Source organism: Pan troglodytes, chromosome 17 (assembly GCF_028858775.2).
Source record: "Pan troglodytes isolate AG18354 chromosome 17, NHGRI_mPanTro3-v2.0_pri, whole genome shotgun sequence".
In the NCBI taxonomy this organism is placed as follows: domain Eukaryota; kingdom Metazoa; phylum Chordata; class Mammalia; order Primates; family Hominidae; genus Pan; species Pan troglodytes.
The window spans coordinates 89177754-89192318 of NC_072415.2; the positions used below are offsets into that span (position 1 = coordinate 89177754).

The 14565-nt window shown below is 36.3% G+C and overlaps 1 protein-coding gene across 23 annotated transcripts in view; it reads left to right on the forward strand.

Moving 5' to 3' along the window:
- Positions 1–14565, forward strand: part of ATP9B (ATPase phospholipid transporting 9B (putative)) — a 318298-nt gene that overhangs the window by 39564 nt on the left and 264169 nt on the right. For all 23 annotated transcript variants that reach the window (XR_010152083.1, XR_010152079.1, XR_010152080.1 and 20 more), the window contains 2 exons: positions 1038–1188; positions 3924–4037. Coding sequence is in view for 18 of the 23 variants with exons in the window: in XM_016933938.4 (XP_016789427.2) it covers positions 1038–1188; positions 3924–4037 (265 nt within the window). In the remaining 5 variants the exon portion in view is untranslated. The remainder of the gene's footprint in view (positions 1–1037; positions 1189–3923; positions 4038–14565) is intronic.

A 14565-nucleotide genomic window follows, 5' to 3' on the forward strand; every position in this document is an offset into this window, starting at 1 on the left:
TTGATACCTTTTCATCATTTTCTGAGGTATTTTTAGAAACTCTATACTGTCTACCCCAAAATGATGGTTGGGATGACCAAGAAGGGGAAGAGTTGTGCTCCTGAAACCCAGACACTATTGGAACAGGGTAAATGTAAAATTAAAATATTTACTGCATAGATGAAGAGAGCTATGTGGAAATACAATCAAGCTTTTATTATCATTAGAATATCACAGGAAACATTTGTATCCTCTTTAAATATTGGATTGAGCTATCTTTTTTTTTTAAGATGGAGACTCACTCTTTCGCCCAGGCTGAAGTGCAGTGGCATTGTCTTGGCTCACTGCAACCTCTGCCTCCCGGGTTCAAGCTATTCTCCTGCCTCAGCCTCCCGAGTAGCTGGGATTACAGGTGCCTGCCACCATGGCTGGCTAATTTTTGTATTTTTAGTAGAGATGGGGTTTTACCACATTGGCCAGGCTGGTCTTGAACTCCTAACCTCAGGTGATCTGCCTGCCTCAGCCTCCCAAAGTGCTGGGATTACCGATGTGAGCCACCACGCCTGGCCTGAGCTGTAAGTCTTAATATTACATTAGTTAATACTACTGGAAAAGTCATTTTTTAAGAGTGGAAAAAGTGATTATTACTTCAGAGAATGAGCCACATCCTGGATTAATTGAAATCCAAGGACCTTTATCATTGAAAAGTGTATTGGGAATTACCAGTAGGTAACCTATAGCTATAGCTATACCTTTTCTCGACATATAGAGCATTGACTGCTTCAGAATATTAATGGTTTTATTTTGCCAATAAGAGTGTCTAAACAGAAAGATAATTCCCCTGGGGTACATTTATGTAAGACTTTGTATTTTGTGTCAAATTTAAATTTGTGTAACCAACCTATTATAAGAAAAACCCCACAAATTAGCATTAGGTGTGCTATTAGTGTGTGGTGAATACAGAAACAATCAATATTGACTCTAAATATGTACAATTAGTTTGAACTTTTTTAAAAAGCAAAAAAAAATACACAATACGTATCTTTTGTTTCATACAGTTGCTGTGGTTGGCTGATAAATATTTGTCGAAGAAAGAAAGAACTGAAAGCTCGTACAGTATGGCTTGGATGTCCTGAAAAGTGTGAAGAAAAACATCCCAGGAATTCTATAAAAAATCAAAAATACAATGTGTTTACCTTTATACCTGGGGTAAGACTATTGCGTTCTTGGAGATGGGTTGTGTGTCAGAGATTGCTGGCTTCCTTTGCTATAGGATGGAGCCTGTTGAGACTCTGACTTAGGTATTGAGTTGTGTCACATCCAAATCAGTGTCCTTTTGCTTTTGAACCTTCTGTGTTCCCAATAATCGCTAAATAATTCATATGTATTTTTAATGGCTACATCATAGAGTTCAGCTCAAGAAAATGTACAATTTGATTATTGCCTTCAGTTCTTGATAAACATCATATTTATATTATTTTAGAAATATAGACATAATGAAGTAAAAGTAAATAAAATTAACAGAAAACAAGTTATACATTTTGTTTGGCTGGGAACTAGTTTGGAGAAAACAGTAAATGTAATGTTTAAACCCTGCCAAGAGATTTCGCAAAGAAAATGAAACAATTTTTTATACTGAAATGATACAGTAACAAAGTATCTGTAATATGCATATTTATATATAGATGTCTTTGCTACTTCACATTATAAATCTCAGACCTTCTTATATTGTTATATCATTAGTTATCTTTAATTGGGTATTATTGCTAAATTTAAATACTGTAGTTTAAATATTTTATTACTTTTGTTGCTAGTGATATTACTGGCTTAAATTATAAAACAGTTCATATACAATTAGAATAGTTGAATAATTTTTGTGTTTTATATGTCATTCCTTATTTTAATAGATTTATTTGTCTTTCTAAAGGAAAAGGAAGCTGGTATTGATTATATTTCTATATCAAAGTTTTTGGCATGTTTTATGTCTTTTATTTGCAAGAAAAGCTCTCGATTACATGGAATGTGGGTTGCTTTATCTTGTATATTTAATTTAAATAATCATGCTGACATTGTATTTGGCATTGATTTTACTCCCACCCCCACCTCATCCCCATCCACCTAGTGATTGGCAAATACTTGATATCTAATGTACTTCTTTATTAAAACCCACAAAACTAATGGCTTCATAATTAAAAGACAGACCTTTTGTCAGGATAATAAAATGTAAACTGTCTTACAGGCAGATAAATATTCGCATCTTTATTGAATGAAGCCACTGTTTTCTGCTTAGGTTTAAATTATTAAATACTCACAGATCTCAGAGATTGGCTAAGCAGTGTACGTTTTCCTAAAGGTCAGCAGGTTCAGTCAGTAGACTGTAGAGTATTGATTGCAGTCGTTTAAAGCCAGCAGTGCAGCTTAACTTTGATCAGTGTAAGTCCACACAGCCTGCCCAGATTGGCCGCATGCTGAAAATACCTGTGGATGTGACTGTATGATGATTACCATGTGTATGAGTTTTTTATCTTAGATCGTCTCTGAAATTAGTCTTTTCATCTAAAATGTAGTATTTTAGAAACATTTGGTAATTACCCAGTAGGAGTTCTATGTCATTTTTACCACGAATGGCAATTTCTAAGTTGCTAATAGATATAATTTATGCTGAGATTTTAAAGAAATCACTAAGGAAAAAGCACTTTATTTCCTGCTGAGATTAATTTATGAAATAATTCAAAACATTCTTAGACAGCAGGTTGAACGTGATTATGAACATAAATATATTGTCAGTGTAACTGATTTTGAGTCCCACACATTGCCGTATGATGATGCAGATAACCTCATTTTCTGAAAACAAGTTGCAGACTCTCTAGTTGAGCAATAAGCACTTAACCCATTGCCCTGCTTGGTGAAATTTTCATACCTTCTAAGTGGCATGGAAATGGCATCCAAAGAGATTGTGATTTGTAAGTTGCAGGTTTGCAAGTTTGATTTAATTGTAGTGTGCTGTTTGAATTATTCTCATCTGTAAACGTAAGTTTTGTTCCATTTTGATTTTCAATGTAAATCTAATAATTAGAGGCGTTTGTAAATTGAGATCTATTAATATGTTAGATCTTGGGTTTTCTTCCCTAAAGATAACTATTTAAAGTGAAAACCAAAACCAAAACCTTTCAGTATTGACATTCCTAAAATTTTATTGAATGATGAAATTTCTTTTATATTTGAAAATATTATTAAGAATTAACTACCCAAAGACCATAAGAGTAGCTGGGTAGCTGTCTTCTTGAAAATTGGTCTGCAATTACAACTTCTTATATTTTATCATTTTTAATGTTTTGAGGGAAGTAAATACCCACAAGAGATTAAGGCAGTCTATCTCGTGAAGTTACACCTGTTCACGTTTGGCTTGTTCATTCAGTCTTTGTAAAGCTACCTGGATGTCCGTGTTAAAAAAAAAAAGTGGCTATTTATTTGTTTTTTACCATTTCATAAATATAAGGTTAATATGACTTTTCCATTGTAAAATTTTCTGAGTCATTATCAAGATACACCTGTATATTTACTGGCTTGCTAACATTGGGAAGGTTTTGCTATCTAACTTTTTTTCATGTTCATGTAAAGACTTACTAAATGAGTATGGAAAACTGGAAAATTTCATATAAGAAAAATAAAAAAACTTTTAGATGACATTTTTAACAATTGAACGTCCTAATTGTCTTATTTTCAGTTTATTTAAAATATATTTTGGGAGTAACCTTACCTTTCTTTGTGATACAGCTATTAGAAAGCCAATGTGAAAATTAATACATTTACTTTGAATCACAACATATTCTCACTGTTTGATGGAAATGTGGTTATATGTTGTGCAGATTTTAATTGTTTAATTTAGGTATTAAAATTTTTTCCTTGAAGGAATTTTGTTAATTTTCTCTTTTCCTTTTTAGGTTTTGTATGAACAATTCAAGTTTTTCTTGAATCTCTATTTTCTAGTAATATCCTGCTCACAGTTTGTACCAGCATTGAAAATAGGCTATCTCTACACCTACTGGGCTCCTCTGGTAAGAAAAGACTTTAAAAATTAAGTTAAATTATGAAATATTTAGAATATAGTTTTAAGAGTTGAGATGGTTAAAAGTTAAATTGACCAGATTTTTAAAACATGGTGTTGTAGTGTATCACTGAACTTCTGTTAAAAGATTTTGCTGAGTGATTTCAGTCCCTCTGAGAACCATGGGAAGTATGGTGGCAGCACCTGCCTGTAGAGCTGCCAAAGTTACAAAGTGCCTGAGCTGGCAGCAGAGGGGTTTTCCTTGGTCATTCTGCACCTGTGTTAAGGTTGCAGGTCATCAGCAGCTCCCTCCTGTTTGATGCAGCTGTTGGGAATGGGGGCTGGGGCTGTGGGTCTGTTCTGTTACTCTCTTCACACCCTGACCATGGTGAGCATTCTGAAGTATCCAAGTGCAGTACGTATGATTTCTGGTTGATATCTCAGTGTATAAAGTTTTTCAAAAGGCCAGTGATGCAATGATGCTTATCAATGAATGTTTCCATTTCAAATATATGCTGTCTTGATAGTCTTAAGCTGTTGGCTGAGAGTTTTCATTAATTTTTAGCTTGTAGAGACAAGATGTACATCGTCTTTCCTCCTTTCATAGAAAAATGTACTACTTCCTTTATTTTTATTTTTTATTTTTGGAGATAGAATCTCACCCTGTCACTGGAGTGTAGTGGCACAATCTCGGCCCACTGCAACCTCCGCCTCCCGGGTTCAAGCAGTTCTCCTACCTCAGCCTCCTGAGTAGCTAGGATTACAGGCACGTACCACCACACCTGGCTAATTTTTGTGGTTTTAGTAGAGACGGCGTTTCACCATGTTGGCTAGGCTGGTCTCGAACTCCTCACCTCAAATGATCCACCTCCCTCAGCCTCCCAAAGTGCTGGGATTACAGGCGTGAGCCACTGCGCCTGGCCACTACTTCCTTTTTTTTGATTTGCTCCCTTTTGGGCAGATGACCCGAGGAATCTAGGTAGGAAACACAGAGAGTGAAAGGGTTCCTTCAGTGAAAGAAGAGTGCAGTCCTCGGGGGTCCACATGAGTTGTGGCCTTCCACATGGCGAGCTGAGCAGTCTGCTCCCGAGGGGTCTGTCCTGGCCTGGGTAGGCTCCGTCTCCCTAACCAGAGAACTCCAGATGAAGCAGGAGAACTGGAAGGTGGACTAAATTCTTGTTTCCTGGAGAGGCACAGTCAGGCTTTCCTGTTTACCTGTTAGTAAAGCCATGCTGAGGGAAATTTTTTGATTTCTCTTTCACATAGACTTCATAGTAGGGTGGATTTGAGGAATGAGTAACTTTATATGTAATATAAACACGAAATTACTAGATAAATGAATACATTTTTAACTTATTAAATTAGTAAGATTGAAAGAGACATTGGAGCTGAGCATGGGTAAAGCTGTAACACTGTGGCGCTCATCCCATTAATATAGATGCCGTGAGCTCCCCCATTAGTGTGCATAGTGTGCATGCATGCCTGTGTTGCCTTTTTGGAGGGTCATTGGTAATATATATCAAAGACCTGAAAACCAGATTCAGCATTTTTACTTGAGGAATTTATCCTAAAGAAATAATGATTGATCACAAAGTCTAAAGAATGTCCATTATAAATATTTTAAAAAGTCGAATGTCTAACAATAGATTATTCAAATTCTGCCATATCCTGTGTACTTGTTGGAATACTGTGTAGCTTTAAAAATGGTGTTTAGGAAAAGTGTTTAATAACATAAAAGTTATGTATGTATTAGAATAAATTTTAAAAGGTGGCTCAAAATATGTATAGAATGAAATCCACAGTTCTTTTGATCAATCAATATTGAGCTCCTTCATGTCCAGCCATAGTCTAGGTAATGTTGATACAACAGTGAACAAGACAAACCAAATCCTGTTCTAATAGAACTAAAATTCTGGGAGAAAAGGCAGTATATAAACTCCTAATGCCACATAGCCAACCATCAGGCTATGAAGAAGAAAATATAAAGCAGGAAAAATGAGTAGAGGATGAAAGGGATGTTCTATATGGGATGGTCAAGGAAGGCCTCTCCTGTGAGGTGACATTGGAATGACATCTTACTGGTAAAACAGTCAGATATGAAACAGGGAAGAGTGTTGCAGGCAGAGGAGCAGTTGCAGAAGGTCTTGGACTGTTTTAGCATGCTCCAGGGTGTGAGGAGGTCATCCAGGAGGGTGTGGGTGGGAAGAAGTAGTTGGAAAGGAGGTCAGAGGACCTGGCGTCAACTCTTCCAGGGCTCTCAGATTTCATCCTGGGTGAAAAAGGAAGCCGTATGTTTGTGTATGTATTCCATGTATTCACACACAGAAGAAACACTGAAGTGTATACAACAGAATTTTGAAAGTTGTTGTTGAAGCTAGGTAACCGTGGAAGAGAGTATAGATAACTGTTTCTCCTTTCTTTTCTCCACCTTCCACCACATTAGCAGTAACCTATTCTGAATGTGAGATTATAATTCCTATGTATCTCTTAATAGTTTTACTGTGTTTATATTTATCATTAAAACAATACGCAATATTATTTTGTATGCTTTAACATTTTTTATAAAGGTTATCTTAATCTGTGTGGCCTATTGCAACATACTTTTTTGGCTTAACATTTGTTTATAAAATTGATCCATATCAACACATATATCTACTTCATTTTTCACTTCACTAAAGTGTTTCATTGTATAAATATACCACAACTGATTGATCCCTTCCTTTGGGAAAGGAGACTTTGGGGTGGTTTCTCATTTTTTACCATTATAAATATTGTTAAACAATATGATTGTTCATAAGCATTGTTATAATGAACAATGTGATTGTTAACGATTGCTTATGCATTTGTGCAAAACATTCTACAGGCTGTGTACTTCCTAGAAGTCTCATTTAAAAACTGCTGTTGATTTTTTTCATTTTCTAATAAAAGCAGTATAGCATTATAGAAACTTTAGAACACAGAGAAAAATACTTGCTCATTTTAAAACACAATCATATTGAATTTTTTTTTTTTTTTTTTTTTTTTTTTGAGACAGAGTCTTGGTCTGTCACCCAGGCTGGAGTGCAGTGGTGCGATCTCGGCTCACTGCAAGCTCCGCCTCCCGGGTTCATGCCATTCTCCTGCCTCAGCCTCCCAAGTAGCTGGGACTACAGATACCCGCCACCACGCCCTGCTAATTTTTTGTATTTTTAGTAGAGATGGGGTTTCACCATGTTGGCCAGGATGGTCTCGATCTCCTGACCTCGTGATCCGTCCGCCTCAGCCTCCCAAAGTGCTGGGATTACAGGTGTGAGCCACCGCGCCCGGCCAATTATATTTATGATTTTAATGTATTTATTTCTAGCCCCTTTTTTTCTATTCATAGCTTTCACAGTTGTATTTACTGCTTAAGTATCGTTTCCCGGCTGGGTGCTCGTACCAGTAATCTCAGCACTTTGGGAGGCCAAGGCGGCAGGATATCTTGAGTTCAGGAGTTCAAGACCAACCTGGGTAAGATGGTGAAATTCCATCTCTACCAAAAAATAGAAAGATTAGTTGTGTGTGGTGGTACATATCTTTAGTCCCAGCTACTCAGGAAGCTGAGGTTGGAGGATTGCTTGAGCCTGGGACGCAGAAATTGTTGTGAGCCATGATTGCGCCACTGCACTGAAGCCTGGGTAACAGAGCGAGACCGTGTCTTAAAAAAAAAACCAAAAAATTGCCTTGTGGTTTAAAACTGTTTTAACTTAAACAATGATGGTCTGAGAACACAAATTCTTCTTAAAAAAGTAAAGCAAAATGTATTTATGTATATTTTGCTTCAGCCTTTTGTACTTACTCTGATTTAACTAGGTTTCAACCAAAGAAAATGTCCTTTTGATGGTTCTTTCTGAAGAACTTTATTTGATTTGTTCACAAAATTGATGATCTTGGCCATACTTGAGTGAAGTGTGCACGCAAGCACACACACGTCTGTTTACCAAGACGAGAAAACGTTTCTCTGTTTTTTTCTTTTCATATGATTGTTCATTTCCAGTTCCAGCTGCAATTTTTAGTCCTTTAGCTTGAATTTTCATCCTCTGTTATTTTGAACTACTTTATCATTTTTTGACATGTATTAGCTTTAATTATTTTTAGATAATTACCTCAATAAGCAACTACTTCAATATTCATATAAAAGATACTGTTATTCCACTACATTTGCGTTTTAAGATTTTAGAGAAGTGAAAAGCCACTTTTTCCATTTGAATAATGCTTGACGTTGCCTTCTGATGCACCTAGATGAGTTCTCTTGTGTCCTGAGTATCATATTGTTCGATCTGAGAATTGATCTACTTTTTAAATGATTTTCTTTCGTTCCTTGGTTTGGCAGCACCCACAGTTGATGCTACCTTTCAGATAACAAATGATGAATAGTATGCTTTCTCTGTTTATATGCATCTTAACCTTTGATTGAGCAAACCTCTTAAAAAGTTGATGTACACCTTAGGCTTACCTTCAAATCTGAGAAGCAAGCTTAGGAGAGCATATTGATTCTTTTAAAAAGCTTTTAAAAACGCTGAAAATCAAGACAATTTGAATAATTAGACAAAGTTAAGGAATAATTAAACATACACTAAATCTAAAAAAATCTCTTTAAAGGAAACTATTTAAAATAATGCAAATTTGGAAATATGTATAGGTGTCTCTTTTTTAACTGAAGAAAATGTTCTTCAACAAGAATTCCTCATAAGCCCTTGAGTTCTTGCATTTTCTATACCAGTTTATATTAACCCCCTTATATCCAGTGCCAGTAACACCATGATCTTTATACATACATTGACTTCTTTTTCCATCTTTTGTTCTCTAAAGTTCTATAATGTTCTCAAGAAAAAGATATCAGTTAACATTTCCAGATTTCTTCTAGCCAAAATCCTGCCTCTGAGGCATAAAACCATTTTACAGTTGTCGGTTGTAAAATCCTATTTCTGTTGTTCGCTAATTTTAAATAAAACAAGTTCCTTCAAACTTACTTCCTCTGTTCTCTAATTAAAATTGAGATGTTTTTGAAAACAATGATAGCTTAATTAATAATATTTCTTTTTCAGTTGCTTTTGGTAATATTATTTATTAGCTTTAGGTCTGAGCTAATTTCTGTTATACTTCCCATATAATAGAAGTGTAAATTGAAAATAAGTTGATTTCATTACATTTTTGTGTCTGGATGAAGATTACCTTTCATATTCAGCTTTCAGAACAATTCTTTAAAGCAAAGCTTGTGTAATCAGAGTAACAAAACAGAATGTCATGCTTCTATCAAAATGAACGAGATGGAATAGATCTGTCTATGCAGAAGATCTTTAGATAAAGAAAGCTCTGGCTCTAACAGTTTTTAACACTGTATCTTCTATATAAAATGTCTTCTGCTACTTTGTTAACAAATAATTGGTAACCGGATAGGCTATGTAGGTGAGAAATCAATCTATGAGGACTTTGATTTTTCAGTCTTATTTAAAAATCTTCCCTTCATCCACTCTTTTCTCGTGTGCGTGTCTCTGCATTAGAGGTGTGGGCAAAGTAAGAAAAGGAAAAACGAATGAAATTGCTTGGAATCATCCAGAGACAACCATTGTTAGTGATCTGTGTGGCCTTGGTAAGGTTACTTACTCACTTTGTGTCTCAATTCCCTTATCTGTAAATTAGAGGTAAAGATACATACTTTGTAGGATTTTTGTGATATTTAAAAGGGTTAACTCATTTAGGATACTTGGAAAAGTGTGTGGCACATGATAAGCCCTCAAAGGCACATCAATAATGTACCCATCTAACTTTTTCTCCTTTTACAAAAATATATATTGTTTTGGACTCGCTCCGCATTGTTCTTGGGTTATCTGGACAAATAGGAGAAAGGCTGTGGACAAGCCACGTGAGAAGAAGTGCATGTTGTCCAGTCTGTGTAACACACTCGTGCACAAATACTGCCGTTTCCAGGATGACAGTAGTTTAAATGGCCCTTCTTGCTTCCAGTTTTGATTTTTCTAGGGAGCAGTGTTATAGCATAAATCTCTGACCTGGTTGGTACCGAGGTAATGGGAAGACCCAAGTGCTCCTACAGTAAGACTTGCTTACTCCAGTCCTCCATAAACCACCAATCTGTAATGATCCATTTAAGAACTCAGATCTAAACTATTACGGGTAGAGGCTCATTTATTGTAGACTCCAGTGGTAGAAGGAAATAGTGGCCTCAACTTCCCTTTCCTTTAGTGTCTTTTATGTTCCTAGGCTGGCCATTGGGCATTTCCTTGGATAGATACGCAGGGGATGGACGTGATGGTGGTGACATCTTTTGGGTGTTGAGAATCGTACACATGTGTTACTTATTCAGAGAAACAGATTTGGAAGTGTGTTGTAAAACAGCTTGGACAGTCTAATAGTCCTTGCCTGTGACCAGGATCTTGTTTCCTCTTAAGAGTGTTTAACTCCTGTTTTCAGGACTTAGGACCTAACCCTCTTTATTCTGTCTTCTCTAATACTACTTCATTTGAAGTGGGAGCTTAATTTCACTGGCTTCCTTGAGTTCTTAGGAACTAGCACATTTTTGTGGTTTATGATTACTTAATGAATTTGGTTAACTTTTGCTGTCTTTAAGCCATAAGTTTAAAGGGGTGAAAATTAGAGTCACCTGGAGAGTTTAACATATGTGTCTGAGGTCTCTTCCCTGGAAATTAGAGGTAAAAGTACACATTTCAGGTAGGGTCTGAGCAAATTTATGTTACAAAAAATCTTTTCAGGTGATTATGATATGCTTACCTGATTAAAAAACACTCCTTTAAAATATTGTCTATACTATATAAATAAAATGTGCTTGGTAATCACTTTCATTCTCTTATCTCAGTGAGTCACAAACAGAACTTTTTTTAAGAAGTTACCTCTGCATCATGAACATGAGTCTGTAGCAGTAAGTCTTCTCTTACGTGGGAATAGCTGCAGACAAGTATATTTCTTGGATTCAAAGACGCATATTTTTCATGTTACTAAAATTAAGCTGTGGCTTATAAAATGTGTATATTTACAATGCTATTGTCTTCCCACCCAAGACTACTACTAAAATAATACTGACGTATCTTAAAACCAGTGACATCTTTGAATCAAGGAAATATAGCATTTCATCATATGACTGTGCTATGAATTTCTTACTTGTGGACATTCAGATTATTTCTAATTTTTCATATTCATGCTGTGATCCTAGAATTTTTCCTTTAAGATAAGTTTCTAGAAGTGAAACTGCTTGTTTAAATATGTGCAAATTTTAAGGCTTTTGACAGCACCAACTTTCTTAGAACTTTTTTGGGGATATCTGCTGCTTTGGCTTTTCATATTCATTTTCTTTGTTTTTCTGTTGCTAACTCTAGTTCAATAAAATGATGAATTTATATTCAAGTTCTTCTTTGTCTCTAACAGGCTTTTTGATAACCACTTTTATTTCATTGCTGCTTTGTCATAACTTGTTACCTGCTTTGAAGAAACTGGCCATCATTCCCTATTGTATATTCTTCACTCTATTATGGAGACGTTTATCATAATATAAAAATTTCTTCTGTTCTTAAAATTTTGTACTTCACACAGCTGACATCACTCTTAATCATAAAAGACTGAATGTGTTCCCCTTAAACTTAGGAACAAGGGTGTTTGCTCCCACCAGTTCTGTTCAACATTGTATAGGGCAGTTAGTTAAGAAAATGAAGTAAAAGGCATCTAGATGGAAAGAAAGAAGACTGTCTATCTCTAGTCACAGATGGCATGATCTTGTTTATAGGAAAACCTAGGGAATCTACACACAAAAACATTGTAACTAAACAAAATGAATTAGCAGGGTTGCAGGATACAAGATGAACATACAAAAGTCACTTGTATTTCCAGCAATGACCATCCCAAAATGGAATTAGGATAACAATTCCATTTATAATCTCATCAAAAAGAAAATAATAGGAATAAGCTTAAAGCATGAAATTACATAATGAAAGCTATAAAAGAATTTTGAGAAAAAATGAAAGGTCTAAATAAGTGGAAAGTCATGTTCATGAGTTGAAAGACTTAATATTGTTAAGATGGCAGCACTCTCCAAACTGACACACAAATTTAATCCAACTCCTAACAGTATCCTAGCTGGCTTTTTTTTTTTCTTTATGTTTTTAAATGTTTTTGCAGAAATTGACAGATTGATCCTAAAATCCATATGAAAATGCAAAGGGCTCAGAGTGGCTAATACGTCATAGAAAAAAGTAGATCGAAGTTGGAGAACTCACACTTTCTCATTCCCAAACTTATTACAAACTGCATGATCAAGACAGTATGATACTGACATAAAGATAGGTGCATAGATCAGTGTAATTGAGAGTCCAGAAATAAACCTTTAAATTTATAACACATTGATTTTCAACTCGGGCACCAAAATAGTAACTTTTATAACTCAACAACTAAACCTAGGAAAAAGGTAGGTAAAGGATCTGAGTAGACATTTACCCAAAGAAGATATACAAATGGCCAATAAGCATGTGAAAAGTTGCTCAACGTCATTAGTCAGTAGAGGAATGCCAGTTAAAACCAGAGATACTACTTCACACCCAGTAGGATGGCTGCAATACAAAGGGCAGACAGTAACAAGTGTTGGTGAGGATGTGGAGACATTGGAACCCTCATTAGTTGCTGGCAGGAATGTAAAGTGGTGCAGCCACTTTGAGGAGCAGTTTGGCAGTTCCTCAAAATACTACACACACGATTACCATGTCACCCAGAATAGGCAAACTCATAGAGACAGAAAGTGGATGAGTCATTGCCAGGGCCTAGGAGTGGGAGGGAATGGGAGGTGACTTGCAATGGGTATGGTGCTTCATTTTGGGATGATGGAAATCTTCTAAAATTAGATGATGGTGATGGTTGTACAACTCTGTGAAGGTACTAAAAAACGAATTGTATACTTTTATAGTGTTAATTTTATGGCATGTGAATTATATATCCACAAAGCTATTATCTAAAAAAAGAATACAGTGTGTGCTAAAGGACCTAAGTGAGGTCTTACTCTGCTCATCAGCTGGTGTCTTCAGTGGAGACCATGGCAAATACATGGCACATGCCGTGCCATGCCTGCCTTCTTTGCAAATGGGGCACATCACAAATTGTTCATGGCTTCTTTTTCCTTGAGTCCAAGAGTGGCTTTAGGATACTTCTCAAAACAGTGCTTCCAATAACCCCTGGGAATACACTGGCAAAGATCAGAAAGACATCATGGTGTTTCAGGAGACTACTCATAGTTCCCTGGTGTTGAAGGATACAGCAATATTGAGTGGGGGACAAGGCTAGAGATCTGTCTATTCGTAAGGTTAGGGGTTTGGGGAGAGCACTGTATTTCATTGGGAGAGCTAGGGAGAGCCTACGTCCAGCTGGGGTGCCACACCGAGTACACTCAGGCTGGAGAGATGTGTGGAAGGAAGCACAGTTAGCAGTTGGAGGAAGGAGCCATAGTATTGCTTATAGACGATGGCAGTGGGATGGGTAGAGAATTAGGCCATCAGTGGGCTGAGGCCAGCTTTGGGGTGACTGGATAAAGAGGGGTGCATGGCTTCAGGAAGACAGCCAGGAGAATGTGGTGTCCAGGAAGCCAAGGGATGGGGAATTGGAAAGAGGGCCTGGTGAACAATTGTAATGCACAGAGGAATGGGAAGTTTCATGAGATGGTCTGCCTTACTTGAGAATACTTTTAGTCAAGTGGTGGTGGAAGGAAATTGTGGCAAGTGGAGAAGTATACTGGATATGAAAAGGTTTCCGATGGTGCAGAGTGCAGACTAAGGGAGGAGAAGACTTGATGTGCTCAGGGAGAGATGGTTGTAGGGCCGAGGGAGGCTCATGATTAGGGGGAGAGCACACAGTATGGCTGAAGAGAGATGGCAGAGGAGTGAGAGACACAGGCTGTCAGGTTGATTTTGAATGGGAAAGAGACTAGAAGAATCCATGTTTAAGTCATGACTGTTGAAGGGGTTTTCAAATAGGACACTTGAGAAAAATACCATTTCAGTAAATACAAGAAACATTCTTCAGCAGCACACTTAATTTGGCCTATTGGTTATACAGAAAACAAAAAACTGAAATAAAAAAGATTATTGTGCTTTCAGTGGACATACATCCAGTGTTCTGTTATTTACAGTTTTGACTGAAGCAAGGTCATCATTAATAATAGAGATTGACTTGAAGAATATTCCTGTAACATGTCAGAAAATATATATGCAGCCTTTAAAAATGATGGGCATTAGCTTCATATTAGTGGTATAATGGGCTTCACAATAAATTATGAGAATATAAAAATTTTTTTCTAGATAGCATCATATTAATACCGTCAGATTTTTACTTAAAAAGTGAGATGAAAGCACTATAATTGTTCATTCTACTGCAGTTATATAATAATGCACTATGTAAGAAAATCGATGTGTGATTATCTGGGAATTGTTTTGTGTTCCTAAATACTTTTATTCTGTAAGAAAAATTTAAGTGCAGAAATTAAGTGTAAGATTTTTATGTCAGTCATT